Source organism: Dufourea novaeangliae, unplaced genomic scaffold (assembly GCF_001272555.1).
Source record: "Dufourea novaeangliae isolate 0120121106 unplaced genomic scaffold, ASM127255v1 scaffold28, whole genome shotgun sequence".
Taxonomy (NCBI): Eukaryota; Metazoa; Arthropoda; class Insecta; order Hymenoptera; family Halictidae; genus Dufourea; species Dufourea novaeangliae.
Window position 1 is genome coordinate 99,955 of NW_015373917.1, and position 18,901 is coordinate 118,855.

At 39.7% G+C, this 18,901-nt stretch overlaps 2 protein-coding genes across 2 annotated transcripts in view; one reads left to right on the forward strand and one right to left on the reverse strand.

Moving 5' to 3' along the window:
- The first annotated feature begins 909 nt into the window (after positions 1–909).
- Positions 910–1,639, forward strand: LOC107194326 (DNA-directed RNA polymerase I subunit RPA12). The gene is made up of 3 exons (XM_015583930.1): positions 910–1,045; positions 1,138–1,354; positions 1,432–1,639. Exons 1-3 carry the CDS (start codon positions 910–912, stop codon positions 1,454–1,456), a joined length of 378 nt encoding a protein of 125 aa, XP_015439416.1. The 3' UTR covers positions 1,457–1,639.
- Positions 1,640–3,450: 1,811 nt separating this feature from the next.
- Positions 3,451–18,901, reverse strand: part of LOC107194262 (venom dipeptidyl peptidase 4-like) — a 107,836-nt gene continuing 92,385 nt past the window's right edge. Inside the window, exons 8-10 of the mRNA XM_015583854.1 lie at positions 8,811–8,971; positions 4,962–5,173; positions 3,451–4,142 (exon numbers count right to left, since the gene is read on the reverse strand). Coding sequence (XP_015439340.1) covers positions 4,047–4,142; positions 4,962–5,173; positions 8,811–8,971 — 469 coding nt within the window. The 3' untranslated portion in view covers positions 3,451–4,046. The remainder of the gene's footprint in view (positions 4,143–4,961; positions 5,174–8,810; positions 8,972–18,901) is intronic.

Below are 18,901 nucleotides of genomic sequence, written 5' to 3' on the forward strand. Positions count from 1 at the left end.
GATATAAAAACGAATAAAGCAAGAACATGTAAAAAGTAACATTAATAAAATGTCTATTAACGATGCATTTAGAATAAATTGTCTTGTAGTTAAGTGAAAAAATATATACTTTTCCGTTTCATATTTCATGACTGTCATATTTATCCCTTAACTTTAAACTGAGCATCGGATATTTTTATTCCCGTCAAATCGTATAGATACACGCAATATGAATGGAATATATAACACTTTATTTGTGCTAATAATACTCAGAATTCATGCTTTATCGGTAATGTCGGGTATTGACACTAAAATGGTAAGGGGGCTTCTGATGCCCTCGAAGTATGGGACAGAAAATTATATTGCATGTTAGGTCTATTCTTATATCTCTTTTATGATTATATGTACTATTGCAGGGAAGTCAATATAGTCTTTAGTTTCGTATATCTTTATTTCAATCGAAGGATATGAAGAGAAGGAATACGTTTACTAAAATAGTCGGATTAATGTTATTCTAAAGTACACACTGAAAATGCATAGTGTCGGTATCTATGGCTCATGGTACATATGTACCACCTTTTGGTCAGTTATTGTATTATTACTGCCAGATGGCGGAACAATGAAGTATCATCGATCTGGGACTCCCGATCTTTTTATTTAATTAATAATTGGACCGGTAAAAAACAGTTCAGTTCAAAACCTTAATTGGCACGAGATCCAGGCTGTACGAATACTGAGCACCTAAATCTCACAGTTTAAGAGACATTGTGGTTTATTACGACAGCAGCTTGTCGCCAGATGTCGGGGTTGAGCTCTTATCGGAAGTCTAGTGTATATGGACCATCAAACTGTGTTGTTGTTCCATGATCATAACAGATACTTGTTTACTATTGTCACGTGTACGTGGATTGTGGAGTTTTAATAAAAATCATGACAGAGAACAATGATACTGTTTGTTTCATAAGCACGCCTGGTTTTTGTTCTGATTGTGGATCAATTTTGCCGTTGTTGGGCAATACGGGAAACGTTATATGTTACGCCTGCAAGCGCACGTGGGGTCCCGAAGGTAATTGTTTCATACTTTTTTTATTATTATCGAAGTACATTGCAGTTATTCTAATGCTGATATTATTAGAAAATATATGACTATAACTTCAGCTTTTGGTGATATGGCTATGTCATGTACCATTCACTTTAATGAAAACAATGCCTATGAATCTTCAAAGCAAAAGGATAATGAAGAGGAAGATACGGAAGGCCCAGTTGTTGAAAGAAAGTGTCCACAATGTCAAAATGACAAAATGTCATATGCTACATTGCAGTTACGGTCTGCAGATGAAGGGCAGACAGTCTTTTACACGTGTACCAAATGCAAGTATGTGTTTTTAATAACAGTAGAATCGATAGAGTTTAGGAACAATGATTACTCACAAGCATTTAAAATTGGTCTAGATACAAGGAGACAGAGAACTCGTAACACATACGTAGTACAGATGTATTTGTAAAGATTTGACAAATGCAACAGATTATCGAAACATGAACACTCTCTGTTAATAAAACATAGAGCTTTATTCATGATACATTCAACAAATATCAATGGAGGGACAATAATAATTCAGTAATATCACTGGACTATCAGTATGTTTTCATCCTAGTTATTTGTGGTTGGGTATTTTTAGTTGTTTTTTTTAATTGTATATATTTGATTAAATATTTTGTACAATATGTATGAATAAAAGTTAACAATTAGTCCGAGAAATTGTTTCTTGATCCAGCCTTGAAACCATTACAGTGGTCCTTTCATTATAAAATTGTCATATTTAAAGAGTTTGTTAGTACATCGCTTATACTACAAATAGACTTAATAGTTACTATTAGTTGCAATATCGTTATTTTTAATAATAAAGCGAAGTAGTCATGTAGAGGAGTTTTGAACAACCAGTCCAGCAACTTAGTTGTATATACATTGAGGATATCTTAAATAGTGACAGTCATAGATTTTTTACCATTTTAGGATAGCCATGGCTGTGTCTTTAAAATAAATGTGCACCAACTAACAAGAATAAAGTTTTTATCCAAACAAAAACAAGAACTACACAATCACAAACAATAACGAAACTATAACAAAACCAAACAGTTGATAAAAATAAGCAATACAAAAGTAATGAAACTATGAGGTATCAGACGTTGTTAACGGTTCGGCGGTTGACGATATTCTGTCCCAAACTGTCCGTTTCCACCGTCTTCCCATGGTTACACGAGAAAACACATGTCTCGTTTTCCCAGGACATTCCAGAAAAAGAGAAAGTTCTCCTTCAAGCACTTGGGAAGACGGCGACGTAATTCGACCTACACTGAACCTCTGCCATGCAGATGTTATAGCCTGGTAGGCAAAAATGCAAGGGAACGCCGAAACTGTAAAGGTCTGCTACACCATATTATTAGTAAGAACAAGGAAACAAATTTTATTCTCCTGTTTTTGTAATGCTTTTAGCGATCTTAGTAGTTTGTACGATCTTTTGTTACACAAATGACATAGTATCTGTAAAAGGAGGCATAATAATACTTGCACCTTGTATGACTAAAATAATTACAATAGAAGTGCTTTTTTATCTTCTGCTTAATATTAAAAATATATGTAAAAACTGTCTACCATCACCCATAATTTATAAACCAAATACAAGTGAATATTATCAGCAATATCGATATTGCATCTGTTTCTTTAACATTCTTTCTTGTAGAAAGAGATACATGTGAACTAGGTATTTTTTATAAACACTCCTCAAAGAGTTAATATTAGACATTTTTTTCACATCAAAATCACGCTCACCTCGTTTAATTATAAAACAACATGTAAAACATAACAGGAATACGTTTTTAAATTCGTTATAATGAGAGAGTGATGCTTTCTCACTCCAAACTTCGTTGAAATTTCCAGGAACTTCTGAACTTATTTGCATAGAGTGATGCAACGTAACTTCAGCATTCTTCGTTTTTCTTATGTATAAAGACTCTTATAATAAAATTATACTTATCTCGGGTCCATTAGGCCTTCGATAAACGAACAAACTAGTCTCTATTTTACAAAAAATATAAAAGAAATTCCAAAGAGCAGTCCATTATTACTTAATGGTTGGTAAGTGTATTTAGCTCAAACAACTCAGAAATGTAAAGGATGCGTAAGTATCAGCCACACTTCAAGTACATCGATTTCATCTCGATAATTCCGTTTAAGATGATTATTGATAAATTCTGTTGAACTATTTATAGGAAACTTTTCATTAAGACAGTAATAGTTTTACAATGTTCCCTGAAAGTAGAATAATTCTAGACTTGATTATTTATCATTAGTAAAATTTCTCCTTTCGTATATTTTAACCCTCGCATTTTTAAGTTATTTAATAAAAATTGGTGTTTGCCTAGACGTGTTCGGTCCAGACATCGTTCTTTTATTTTACGAAAATTTGCCTTCAACACGATATAAACTTGTGGTACAATTGGAAAGAAATTGATTGACTGTTCAGGATCACTTGTATTGTGTCCGATTTCTAATTCAGGATGGGTGTATGTAGTGGTTTATCACTTTGTTTGATCGGTCGAGAATACATCTAAAGGTTTGCACGATAAAGTGAGAGATGGAGCCATTTGGTAGATCAATTAACGGGGAACCCCGTGGATGTTACAACGAATATCCGTTTAATTCAATTCTAACTGTAGCACGTGGAAGAATCATATACATTTCAGTCAAAAACGGTGGTTTAAATCCAATGCCGTTATACGTTCTATGAATAACAAAAGAAAACGATTAAAATGAAGTTATGATCATCAGATTTTCGATCTTTCTTATCTCTCCGTTCTTCAGGAAGCACGAGGAATTGAGGGAACATTCTCTTTCGGATTGTTTACATCGAGTGTACCTATTTCGTTTCACCGTCAATTATATACACTAACATCTCATATTACATATTGTACATCGAGTATGTACAAGTGACAAGGTATTTACAGGTGGAATGTGAGGCAGGTGACACGCGGAGGATCTAGATTGTCGTTTCACATCTATGCTGCGATCATGAAGCTTCGAAACACTCGTCCAAAAAGTTCTCCAGGGAATGGTACAGGTGCGCTCTCGACTGCGCGATTCCGTGATCCTCGTCCGTGTATGTCTGCAACGAAAATAACGATTTCTAGAAAGACTTTTCAACGAGAATCTCAGAAATACAGAAAGTTCGACTTGTAACGTGCTAAAAATTGTACCGATGTATCATAATTATTACATACATTTAGAAATTCGTACATAATATCATTATGATTAAATTGCTTAGCTCTATAACGACTTTAACGCTTTCATTTTTCAACAACTCACTCGTAGTCCACTGACAAGACATCATTCGGAAGGAATACGTATATCTGCTGTGGGAAGCAGAATGCGATGTGTATACTACCAATCATAAATTTAAGTTTAACGAATGTTTTTTTACGAATATCTCGGAAACTAAGGCCGATCTAATATATACACTGACGTGCAAACTCGACTTCCGTTAGAGGGGAAAAAGTAGCGTTGTCGAAGGGTCGCATACCATTTGATAAATTTAAAACAAGTACTGAAATAAGTGTTAAATTGAATGTTAATTTGGCATAAATTTCAGTAACTTCCGAAACCAAGTGGTAGGAGGCCCTTTCCATTATTCAGAACGATGACCTTGATAGTATGTTTCAAGGTCATTGAAATCAGTCAGGGGACCCACTTACTAAATAAACACCATTTACTTTTACTATTTTACCGTAGCAATAATACTATTTCTGAGTCTGTTTCTGCAGCATATACGTATAATGGTGGTCACTACGGTGAAATTATCGAGGTTCATCAATGCGACCGTACCGTAAACATTATACGCACAAGAACTATACGATTAATCGTCGGTTCTACAAAGCTAAGCAATCACCGGTAGATAAAGTGTTAATTATAAAGTTCACGACGTAACCTGTTGTCGGAATAGAATATCCTTCTGCTCGAGGACCTTGGCAAGCAGCAGAGATTGCTGATAGTGCACGTTGTCGTCCAAAGTTCCATGAATCAAGTAGTACATCTTCGTTTTAATGTTGTCTACTTTGTTCAAAAGTTGACTCTGCTCGTAGCCATGGAGATTGTCCTCGACCGTCGGCAAACCCATGAACCGTTCCGTGTAAATTGAATCTGTAAATCGGGTCAATTATAAGGTTAATTCCGAGCGTTCAATCCCCTTCCATTTACTCTAGTCCCCTTTTATTTATTTCACCCTGACCTTTTCCCCCTTCTATCCTTTCTCCTGTTTTACACCTAAAATTTCGTGCACTTTTATGCTCATTCTCGTCTCCCTATCTGTCTCCCGCTTGCCTTTCCCAGAATTCTATCCTCTTTTATAGTTCTATGTAATTATTATTAGCCTGATAGGAATTCAATAATTAATCGTTATACATATATCTTTAGAGCACTAATTTACTTTATATACTTCAAGATATCGGCGAATCAGCACCGGATCAAGGGGGATGGGGGGTGTCTAGGGAGGCCCCAGTCTGAACCTTCCATTTCGTTATGATTAAATTTTATTTAATTTTATTTAAAATAAATACAAATTTCTTAAGATTTATATATTTTGTCGTTCTGTATTACAACCCCCACCCCCTCCCCCGTTGAAGACGCTTCAGTCCTAAACTAGCCGTCAAATGGGCGTCTTCTTAAAATCTCACGTTGATAAATACGGCAATTTAAACATTAGAACATAGTTCGAACATATTATCGGATCGATATTAAACAATGATTTCTTTGACTTCTCTCCATTGGCGGCCGTACTGTTGCGACTGGGGGAACGGCGATGCGTCGCCCGCGTAATTGTGCCCCGTGAATTACACGCCGAACGTGTGCTACTTAATTAATCCGCGAAAGCTGCGCGGGGAAATTGTGCAGCGCCTATAACACCTATACATATATACATATATGTATATACGTCTGTGTTCGCCGTGGATATTAAGCTTTTCCGCGGGTCGGACGCAACAATGGGAAACTGCGGAGGTGGAAAACGCCGTGGCGAAAAGGCGATGGAATTTCTACCCTTCTACACCTCCCCTTCCTCGCGACGCGCCCACGGAACAACCCCCGGGAGCCGGTGTGTGTTCGCGGGACCGACGTGAAAAATGATCGAATCATTTTACACCGCGTTGTGAATAAGCGGTTTTAATAAAATGTTTGCTCTCGATGATTTATAGCGGACGCAGCAACGTTGTGCGCGCGCGCGCACACTCTTGCTCCCTTAGTCTCGGCCGCGGAGGAACCGTTCGTTTCCGGTTTAACGGGGGCGCGCCCAGTACCGTTGGCCTGGCCTGGGCCAATTGCCGTGAGTGTTTCTTCTCGTTCCAAAGACGCTTATGGCGCGTACTTTAATCCGCGCTGGGCCTTCCCTCGGTCCCTTCCGCACTAAATTCCGTATAACAAATCGCACGGTATTTTTATTTGTCACCGGAATCGCCCGGTGGTAGGATTTCCTTTATCTGTATCGCTCGCGTTCTCTCGTTCGGCTATTTTATCGGACTCGGTATTCTTCGTCTGCGCCAGGACGGAATTTTATTCGAATAATACGTAGTGAAAAGTAGTATCCAAGTTTGTCATTTGGACCTTTAAACAGTTAAGGAGATTAAGGGGTTGCATATCTTTGAGCTGTTAAAAAAGAGGGGAAATTAACAAATTTTTGTGTATGTGCAGAATTATTTTTTTTTAAACATTCATCATAGACGTCTTATTATATGTTATTTCCTTAGTAATTCTGGAAATATTGAGATATATATCTATCAACAGAAGAAAATGGATGTCATTTAGTTTTATCGAAATTTATGTTAACCTCTAATTTCTTATATACTTTCTATTGCACTGTACTAAGCAATATTGGATTATATATTACACAATTTAACTTAGCATACAGTCAATGCAGGTAATTCTAGTTTTAAGTTCTAACTCCGAAACTTCGAAAATGTTTTCTTTTTAATGGTTGTATCTCCAAATACTAACAACGATAAAAAGTTATATCAACAGTAATATCGAATTTTGTTAAATATTGCAATAAATACCTATTCAGTAGATGATATACTGTGTTTGATTATTTCACGACTTTCCTGCTTCTACAATATTAAACTGCGTAAACTTAAAGCTCAGTTTTCTCAGTTCAGAAACTAGTGGAAATAGAACACTTAAGAACCAGAGCGACCAAGTATCTACTTATTCAAGAAGTATCATTTTATTCTAAAAAATATAAATTTCAACGTTCAATCAATTAAAAATAGTGAAATACTTTTTTACCTTTTATTCGTTGCAATTCTTTATCTACATAATAAATTTGCCCATCTTTGGTCTATTCTCGTTTATCGGTTAGTCGTTGGTGAATCGAGTGGTATGGATAAGCATGTAAAGTGGATTCAAATGAAACGTAAAATATAGAATTGGTAACAAAGAAATTTACAAATAAGGCGGGAGGAGCATCGACGACCCCCTTGATCGGCGTCGTGGCAATGTCGCGCGGCGGGGAAACAGAGGAAAAACACAGAACTCAATCCGCGATCGATATCTCGGGAATGAGGAGGTTGAACACGGGAGTCGTTCACTGTGAAAGGAAGTAAGGAAAAAGTCGTCGCGTTAAAAATCTGCATCGTCGGCGACGATGGTAACGTCTGAATGCTCGACTTGATTTCGAACGATGGTTCCTTATCGGCCAGATAAATCTGATATCTGGGAATGCGGGCGCAAAGCTGACTGCCATGAAATTCCGACAATAACTGGTATCGGCCGAAGGAGAAACGAAGAGCCGATAGCGCCTCGATAATTCGGCCTTTTTTCTTCTTCTTTTCGATTGATTTATTCAAAGCACTGGGAAGTTGTTTCAGACGTAGAAATTGTTTTTCAGTGATATTTTACAAACGTATCTTTTTTCACTTAATAGGGGAATATTGCCGAATTTGAACTATTGTCTAGGTTGGACTACTATTGTGTTTTTTTTTTGCAAATTTAGAGTTGCATTAATAACAAGGGTTAGTGACTGTTGACTGAATTTAAATACACATTATGTGCAACCTATTAAAAATTGTAGAATCGAAAGGCATGATTCAACAAGGTCTTTGTAGGTTGTTGAGGATTCTAATAATCTTGCAGAATGTTATCAACGTGCCTGGTACGACGTCGAGGTTATTGTTTCGGTGAAGTTATCCTTAATATTTAATTTTCTTCTTACTTGGTTATATTTTCCACATTCGAGAATAATGTGTTTGATAGTTTATAACTGTAGTATATGTTCCACAACAGTCTGGGAGGGTTATTATTAAGAATATGTGTGTGTGGTAGTTCCCCTATACATAATTCGTAAGATCGAACCAGCTACTACAGCAGGATGATTTTGCACGAAACGTAGTTAAGATTAAAATAGCGACGTTCTTTTTCTCCTAGCTCTCAAATATAAAAATATACTATTATCAGTCTGGAATTAAAAATATTTTAGTGGTCCAAATTCGGCAAAATTCCTCTATATACTTCATGCTTAAAGAGATTCCGATTCGTAAGATTGAACCAGCTAATAGAGGACGATTTTGCACGATACGTAATTAGGAGAATTAATCGAACAAATCACGGTTACATCGCGTTTCAAATTGTCGATTGTCTCGAAGCCAATGTTGTTAGTTCTCCCAATTTTTCTGAATCTTCGACGGGAAAAATTGCCACACGACACCGATCGGAATATTCATGAACGGGACACGGGTTCAAGAAGAGAATTCCGCCCGGCCGTGGATGAAAATATTATCTTATGCAGACGTACCGTAAAGAGCCCAATCTGTTACAGGTGCCACGGACATGCCACACTTGAAGACACCGCGATAATCCATGGCGAGCGTCATGCCTGTCGCGTATCCACCGTAACTCCAGCCCCATATCGCTGTCCTAGTGCGGTCAATGTACGGCAGAGTGTCTTGTAAATATCTGCAACCGGCGGGAAAATTGTTGTATAAAAATGATCCATCGTCGAAACGCTCGGAATTTATACTTTTGTCTGATTTCCATTATTTCCACGATTACAGGGGATTATTCTAGTCCCAGATCGTATATGACACCTTGAAGACACCCATTTTACGGCTATTTTAGGTCTGAGGCGTCTTCAAGCCGTCATTAAACCGTCTGTGTGCTATTTGGGGTGTAGTCGGTAAAAAAAGTCGACTTCTTTTTTCTTGTATTTTTTTTTAAAGTTTACGGCCTTCAAAATGTGTCACTAAAGGATGATGATGAAATTCATAAAATTGTCGAAATTACAGGAAATTAAAAAAACTTTTTGATATCTTGAAAATTACGATTTTTCCGGGGCACGAGATGTAAAAATTTTTTTGGTAAAATTCGGACCTGCATATTCAAAGCTTTGTAATTTTGTCAATTTTTTATTTATATTATTTATTCTAGGCCGGGCGATAGCCAGATTAATGGAGAATAAAACGCAATGTTATTTATTTCTTTCAAACGACTAGGACCGACACAATCAATGTCCCCAGTGGGACAAGTTTTAGTTATACTCCTATAAGTGTTAATAAAATGTCTTATAAAAATTTGTGTTTTCACTTTAAACATGTACGAAGACATGTATGTAAAATCAGAGCCTCCTAGGTTTGATAGTTATCTTTAAATTAATTCCCAAAAATCACGTTGAAAACGGCCGTCTACGCAATAAAACCCCACTGACACGCTGACTGCCACAGTGAAAAAGGTCGTGCGTAGCTAGACACTTTTTAACTCATAAATCGTCGAAAATGTATCCGTTTATTTAACAGAGGTCTTGTTTTGAATTGTACTGCGATAGTAATTTTGCGCAAACATTATTTGCAAGGAATTAGTGCATTAAATAGTTTTAAAACGACTACTGGCTCTTGATTTCACGAGGAAACAAATTTTTATAAACAGGACAAGTTCACTCGTCTCTCGACATTTGTCGCTATCCAGCAAACTGGCAACGGATTAACTGAAAAAATTACCACTTCGCATAAAAAGCTCCGAGTAAATGCCTCTGAGTTCTTATTGAAAAACACCGAGGAAACTTACCAGCGAATTGCAATAAGCGTATATCCGTTTCACTTCCGTTCGCGTAATAATATCAAGTGTCTGAGAAACATTCGCGGTATACACGTAAATCGCGAGATTCTTTTCCGAAGGAGTCGCGTTTGTATATGTGCGCAGTGTCAGGAAACGAACGTTGCACGGCGAAAGGAGGCAGGAGAAAAATAATGTCGAAATGGCCATTAAGCCAGGTCCCGTAAATGCGGGGATCGGCTTACGAGAAGGTTACAGAGAGATCTTAAATTTGAAAAGGCACACGGTCGCCTGATCCTTTCGCGGAGCAGTTCATAAAAATCGTTCGTAAAGGATCGTCCACTAAAATAAATGTCGTTCCACCGATTCTAAGTGCCCGACCGCCGGATGCATAATGCATTCGTGTTCCGAGTTTCTTATGTTCGTGCACTCGTACCGATGAAGATGGATTTCTGAGGTGGGGGGTGAACATCGAGAGGGCGTGTTGAATTACAGAGAATCGCGGATGTTCCCAACGACCCTTCTTTCCCCCTTGGAACTTGTCGAACAGAGCCCTTCGGATCTTTGTAGTATCGGCCAGGAAACTGCAAACGTACCGATCAAACGTTATAAATATTTCACATTCACGGTTTCTCTCTGTTTTTTGGTAACGATCATTGGAATAGGTCGTGGACTGTGTAGAGGTGCGATTATAAAATTATCGATAAACGTGGACAACATTGAAATGTTATCGATATTTTGATATATCGATAATGGGTTAAAATATCGTTAAGAATAAAAAACGATAGCGCATTAATTGTTATGAAATCATTCGTAATCTATTTTTGGGTGAACTTACTGTAGACAACATGTTAGTGTATTTTGGCTGTAATCTGGTTCTTCTGTCTGAAAGAATTTTGTATATTTATATGTATATTGTAAATTATACGTTATAAATGTAAATATAATATGTACGTGTATTTTTCTTTGCGAAATCGTAATCGGTATTTGATTTTATCTTTTTGTTACTTTCTTATCCGTTACAAAATGTTTGCCTTAAATTTATATCGCAGTATAATTTAAAGCAAGACCAACAGCCTCTATTAAATAAACGCATATACAGTGCGCGGCATAACTATAAAACCACCCTAAAATTTTCAATTCTTATGTATTGCGATTGAAATAAAAACGAACCAACTATGCCATATCTGAATTCCTATTGAGAAATAATGTTTTCCCAGAAAAGGATAGATTGTATTCTCTAGAAAAGAAAACGATTCGATTTTATTTTAACCACAATATATGAAGATTGAAAATTTTAGGGTGGTTTTATAGTTATGCCACGCAGTGTATTTTCGACGATTTATGATTTAACAAAGCGAAATAAAAGGTGTCTGCTTATGTACGACCATTTCCACTGTGGTAGTCAACGTGTTAACGATACTATCGATATATCGTTAAGTATCAATAATTTATCGATAATCGACAGTCGCACCTCTAGAACAGTGGCGTATCTATGAGCCTTTTTTTTGAGAGGGGGGGGGTGAGGCTGAAATGTGTAAAGGTACATATATAAGTACAATTGTTTGGACCATCTGTTCCAAGTATAAGTGACATAATATTTATATATTTTATTATTGCTCTTAGGAGGGGCGATCATCCCCTATCACCCCATCTGGATCCACAACTGGTCGTGAAGTATCGCGTGCACGTACCCATACGTTTCAAAGATAGAAAAATGTCGCCAGGATAACTCACCGTTGATAATATTGACGAAAGAAATGAAAGGAGGGGGGCAGGTGTGTACGCGGCTGAACTTTCAAAACAGGCCAATATAACGGTCGATTCCCGGGCTCGAAAACGTCGACAATGGCACTCGTCGTCGACACGACGGTACGAAACTTTTCCCAAACACTCTTTTCACGGTGCATTCGATTTCTTCCACTCGAGACAATACGTGATTTCCGATCGCAAAAGGGTAAAAGAAGAGCAGACTCCCGCTCTCGTGGTACCGCCTTCTTCCTCCCAATCTTTCCCAGACTATTGTCTCCCCTATCTCGCGTCTGTTCAATAATAATGGTACCACGGGGAACCGAGGCGGTTGCCCATAGAGATAGTAACGGGCTCGCCACCCCCACCCTTTCCCACCCTCTCACCTGGTCCGCCCCCCCCCCCCTCCTTTTTTCGCGAAATTTATTTAGCTCGTAAATCGGCCGGCCCTCCCGTTGAATTCTATTCCGCCAGCAACGAGCCTGTTTCCAGTGCAGGGCATCGATTTTCAGATAGAATTTCATTTTTTCCCCACCCATCGGACGAGATGTAGAGGGGTTGCGGTGCCATTGTCTTCGATTGGACCTTTTAACGGCTCGATCGTGCTCGGTGGGGCCGCCAACGATCGAGCCTCGTTCTATTCACCAATCGATTTTCACGCTTCCGTTGCGGTCGCCGTGTCGTCTCGTGTCGAGACTGATTAACAGACTCCGGAGAGAATTAGGTTCGGAACTAATGTTCCGTCGTGGTTTTTTTTTTTCTTTTCGGATTTACTTTAACTCCGTACCGTTCTGTGCTGCTCGAGGAATTATACGGGTATCCATTCGATATTGAATTCGGCTAAATTCATAATTCGATTATGGAAATGTGGTGATTCATATCTAGATCGGACGGCTAAATGATTCATGTGGTATTTAGGATCGAATGGATAGTACCAAACGGTTTGAAACGAATCATATCATGAATTATTTGGCGTATACAGTATAGCAGGCTTGGATTAAGATTTTTCGTGGCATAGGACTATCAAACCTTCCAGGGCCTCCTTCGTTGAAAAGCCGGGGAGTGGAGGGAGGGTAAAAAATGTTTGTAATAAAACATACAGTAAAGTAGATAAATCTTCAAAAATTAAAATTTATCTTACATAGAAGGGAGTCGGGCAAATTGGGCGCTGTACTGTACTCACAGATCTGAAAGAATATACGATACTAGCATTTTATTTCGTAATTTCGAATACGTAACTAAAAGACTCGATGAGAGTTGGCTAGGAAGTTCCTCGTGAGAGTTTCTACTTCATCCCCATAATTTATTACCCCCCCGTTCATGTTGCCTTGGATCGGCCTCGGGTACACAATATATATGTGAGGTGTTGAAACGACTCGCAGTGCACCGTGAAAGTTTTGAAGGTGACCCGAGTTTCAAACTCTCACGGAGTCTCTACTGTAATACCATACACTTTGTTAATCCTACCCACAGAATCGTATAGAATTTCACGTGCACCATCGTGCCAAATGAAAGGCAGGCGGCCGAGTAACTGCTTATTTTCCATCCGTCTTTCGTCTAATTTACGATGCTTCGATGGCCGAGACAGAACACCGCGCAGGCGAGCACAAACGAATTGAAATTCGAGCCTTTCGAAAATAATCGAATCATCGTCGTTTTTGTCGACGAGCGCGTTCCTCTTCATCTAGCTGGGAGAACAAGCAGAGAGTAAACAAAAAAAAATATAAAAATAAATTCCATGCCGTCCCTAGAGCCGCCACGCGAATCCTGATTTCGTCGAACTCATCCACCGATGTGTCCGCGGGAGGCGAGCGCCCGCGAGAAGAGCAAAATATTCTGGCCGCTCGCCCTTTTTATACGACGTGGGTAATTGCATTTTTCTTCCCATTGGGGACGAACTTTATTAGGGGGATAATCGAGTTTGCTAGCCCCACTGCGAGAACGCGGTCGACTGTTTTCGGCGTCACTTTGTGGCTCTTCTCTGTTTAATTAACTTCGATGTTACGTCGCTCGGTGGACGAGGGCCGGCTCGGATCAAAGGAAAAGATGTGCCGCGATGTTGCTGATGAAGGCGGTTTCGTGTCACGAGAATGGCACAGCGTCGACTAATAAATGACGACATGTGCCTCCATACAGTGGCCATTCGTAGAACATGTATTCAGATTTTATCGTAGATTTTATGTAGCCTTTCTGTCGTCTGTCCAGTTTCATTCCTTTACCGATTAAGGTTGCTTCCGCGAATTTTTAATAATTGTATTATTAGTCGGAAATTTCACAGAATACTTTTAGAAGCTTCAACTTTCGATTGTTACCAAAAAATTGCAAGATAATATTATTGAAGAAGGAACGTTCGAAAAATTTCTTTTTAACACGAACCTTATGGAACTGTAGTTGATAGTAAAAGATTAATCGTTTTTTATTTAGCTGCAAAACAATGGTGTTTTTTATCAAGAATCAGGTGGTTGTAGGTTTTTTCACGGAGATTATGATGGCACGGACTAAAAAGATATGTTAACGATTAAATAAAACTAAAAATTAAGATCAAAGTATGCAAACTTAGGTTTCAATGCGTTTGGTGGTGTCTTCCAGGCGACAATAAGAAAAAAACATTTTAGTTTTTCCCACTTATTTGTAAATTTTTTCATTTAATTATTTTGAAGGAGTTTGAAATATTAATCATTCAAATTAAATTTGTAAAATTGATAAAAAGTATACAGGGTTATATGGGGCCCAAGCTAGATCACCTGAACGTCAGCTGGCACTATATGACAGTGGTGATTGTATTAACTATGTAACTTAGTAAATCATTGAAAGGGGTGATTCCTGGGGTGATTAGAAACAACCTTTTCCTTAGCGAAAAAGTTCCTCAAGGCCCAGTTAATGAGATATTAACGAAAAACCCCGACCAATCAGCGCGCGAGTCTGCCGACCGAGCTCTGATTGGTCGGGGTTTTTTGTTAATATCTCGTTAACAAAGCCTCGGAGAAGATTTTTGCTAAGGAAAAACTTGTTCCAAATCAATTCACGAGTGACCCATTTCAAGGACCTACAATATTATTGTTATACCCTGTATAAGTAATACATACAATATTGTCTATCCCACAGCGCAAAATGCTTACACATAACAAATAACAGTAACGGTCCAACCTAGTCGACGCTCCAAATTCCGCGACCTTCCCCTAATCTTTGTTTCCGTATCGAGGGTCTTTAATTCCGCATCTGTCTTTTCATTTTTCAAGCTACTCTGTCGCTCGTTATTCCTTCCATTCCGTATTCTTCGTTTCGTTCCCCCCTACGCTCATTACCCGGCACTGCTAATTTTTCTTTTTTTTTTCACTCGCCACTTCGTTTGACTTCTTACGCTCCGGCTCTTTTTGCTACCCTTACACTGTTCACTTTTTCCACGTTCTCTCACCGTTCCCCGTGGAACGTTTGCTCCACACTTCCGTTCCCGTGTAAACACTCAATTCCGACAGATTAACACGTGCCTTATATATATTCTCTCTCTTTTTTTTTTTTTGATCCAATATATTTCGTCACGTTTGACACGTAAAAAGCGAAGATTCGTTTGATTTTCGCGTGAAACGAGAACCGAAAGGGGTTTCGTGGCCAGGAAAGCAGGTTGAATTCGTTAAGCTGACACTGTTACGTTCATCCGTGTAGGGTTACCTCTCGCCCCCTAAATGAATAGGAAGCGAGCTAGCCCCGCCTTCACCCACAAAAAAGAATTTATCTTTCGGTCACGAGGCCGGGTTATTCACCGATGAAGCGATCACCGGGGGATGGGAACAGCAAAATTTCTGGCTCGATGACGGAACAAAGACCTGACAAGAAAGGAGAAAATCAATGGCGTGTGTGCAAACTCTCTGGTGAAGGGAGAATTACACGAATAGCAATGCGGCTGGCATGGAAAAAGTCACTGATTGGTCGAAATCGATGATTGTTCAAAAAATGTATAACAATTAAAACGTTCTCTCGTACAATCAATAGGTAACGACTTATTTTAGGTAGTAGCTCTTATTGACCTATCCAGTATAAAAGCAAACTATAAAATATATTTCAACCAATTAAAAGCTGTTACAAGTCTTCCTTTGTAATTCTATGTAAATGTAACATACAAACTCGAAAATATACAAAAAATTTTACGTACAATTCCTTCCTGAATCCCACATACAGTGGAAATTCCGCTACGGGTCAAACTGACCCTGCGTTCGTCTGCATCGTCAGTCCCACACAATTCGCCTTCCGAGGGTTATCAAATCTAGGGAAGACGAAATTAGGAACACTGTTACTCAAAGATCACCTTTTTCTACAAACACTTAACCCATCGACCTATTCACCCAAATATCAATGAAAACCACTATTTCTCGCGTATGATACCAAAAAGCTTCTCGTAGAAACCATCGATGCCATTTTGGTAGGCCAGCCTTGTTCCCATTGTCGAGCCGGTAGATTGATATGGAATAGAAATGTCGTGGGAGAACGAAGAGACCAACGAAGAACAGGGCAAAACCGTGAGTGGGTTGAAGGGGTGAAGAGTGCACGTCGATGGGATGGGGGAAAAAGGGATGAAAAGGAACACAGGGAAATGAAATAGGGAGGGGGTTGGTGCGCGTCTGAACCGTGGAAGAGAAGTGGGTGAGAAACGGTGACAGGGACGCGGCAGGGCCGACAACAGCCCCGTGCAATAGGGCAAAGGTTAAAGAGAGCTGGCTGATTCCGCAATCGCTTGGCCGCCGTCCAATTTCACGAGTCGCTCTACTCTTTTTACGTGTGCCCGGACGCGGGGCGACGCGCCAGCAAAACATTGCAACGTGGAATACACACAGGGACGGCGACGGTTTCGGGGGTTAGAAGGGGAGGATGGGAAGGGATATCGGTTGAAATGCACCCGCCGCCTTCATCGGCATCCTTTCCATCCCGCCGTTTCGTATCCCGATCCTGCATTCAGATATCCGAACGGAATCGATAACCCGTAGAGCATAAGCTCTCGTCAGAGTGTCGGCGCGATAAAGAGTCGCTTTTCGTAATTCGAGTCTCCTCCCCCTCCACCCCATTTCTCCAGGCTCTGGGTCCAATATTTTGTTGATCCTCTTTCGGTGTTTAGTTCGTGGAAACCTCCTATAAAACGGACGGCCACCATTTCTATGTAACCGATTAAGAACTGATCAACTTTTGTCTAAAATACTTTTCCATCAGATCACCGGAAGTGGTTAAAGAATCATGATAAATGTTACGCGGGACACCCTGTATGTCGCAACCGAAAATATTAATTATTCATATATATTTACTTGGATCGGTTTATCCCTACTGGTAGCATACCCCACAATACTTCCTGTCTTCCTATTCCATCATGTTTCACGACATAGTTCTCCGTCACGTTCTTCTATCACCAGATGAATCGGTACGTAACTAACATACACTAACGCTAACATTCATTCCAATAGAGGGTCGAAAAGCTTCCGAAGCTTCACCACCGAGCGGAACGTGGCCAGCGACGCGTGCAAAATTAACGACGCAGAAACGACAGGTCCCTGTTCTTCTTTTTTTGTTTCTCCCCTCTCCGCAACGGCCATGGTTTCCACACACATTTTCCGAGCCTCGAAATTCAAATGTCCCCTGTTCCTCTTCCTCCTGTCTAGTTTTGTTAACCATCCCTCCCCACCCTCTCCCTGTCAGCCGTGGGAACAAAGAGCGCGCGAACGGCCAAAGCTCGAGAGGACGCGTTCACGGGGTGGAGTTGCCGAGTCGCGGCACGAACACGACACCGTGGCGTTTCTTGAAATTTCCCGGGTAACTTTACCGGCAAATCTAATTACGGGTCGAGCCTTTCCCGACGTCCTTTCGCCTTTTACTCGACTTATCGGAGCAGGAGACGACGCGGTAATCCATTAATCCGGCGGACAAACTCGCTACCGTGTGTCGATCGTTGTTTCTCCCGTTGAGCTGGACGACTACACGCATTTTTAAATGAACTTCTTCGCCCAGGTGATCGGCTAAGAAGCCGGGTTAGTATTACCTCATCTCCCCCCCTTCTCTTCAGAGTCTGAATTTATAGACTGATCCCCTTGGACGGGCCTCAGGACGGCGCCTCGTATTTTCTCAGGGTGTCATCGGTCGAGACGCTGGTAAACCGGAGGGAGAAGTAATCGACGCGAAGCTTAGCGCTACGGATTCTTCGTCCTCTCGGCAAACGAGATTGGCCCGCACACGACGAATTTATTCGGATCGCGAGATTGTGCTTTATACGATGAAACGTGTGTATAGAGGATGTTTGAAAATTATATCTCACGGCTGGCATAGTGTTATTCTACACCTCCGGATTGGTGGAGATTTGCAAAAGAAAGTCACCGAAAAATTGAGCTTGAACCTTGAATTTCTTAACTGCGTACAAAAGACTCCAGTTGACTGCGCGAGCAGGCCTTTGCGCGTAGTTACGGCGACTGTACTATATGCGACAGCTGACGTGTGCGTTGGGAGTACGCTGACTCGATTATATTTAGATAGCTATTACATTTCACTGAAAAATCCAAGCAAAAAACGCTTTTTTCATCGTCATGACGAGTAGAATACGACGCAATAATAAAAGAAGTTGACCTTGAATTTCAAGTTCAAGGTAAATTTTGCGGTGGCTTTCTTTTACAGATCTCTACCGATCCAGAGGTGAAGAATAACGTTATGGTAGCCGTGACATAGAATTTTCAACACCCTATAAGTAGGGTGAATTCAGGAGAGACGCCACACTTGTATTGTTTTTCGACTGGAGAAAGATAATTACATATGTTGCGTGCAAAATTAAAGGAAACATTAAAAATCCTTATACAGGGTGTACCACCAAACGTGATTACCTTTAGTATCTTACTTGCTTTTCATTAGGAGAAAATTAATTTTAATAAATGTTTAGAGTGTAATATAATAAAAAAAAGTATCGTATTTAATTAGTGAGAAACCAAAGAAGTTATTTGGCTCTCAACCAAAAAGGATGGTGTCTCCCCTGAATTTACCCTACACTTGCTGCTCGTGTTACGGGATTCGTGGAAGTTCACGGGGACTAATTCGGGGAGAAACTCTTCTTTCCTCGGTGTCGAG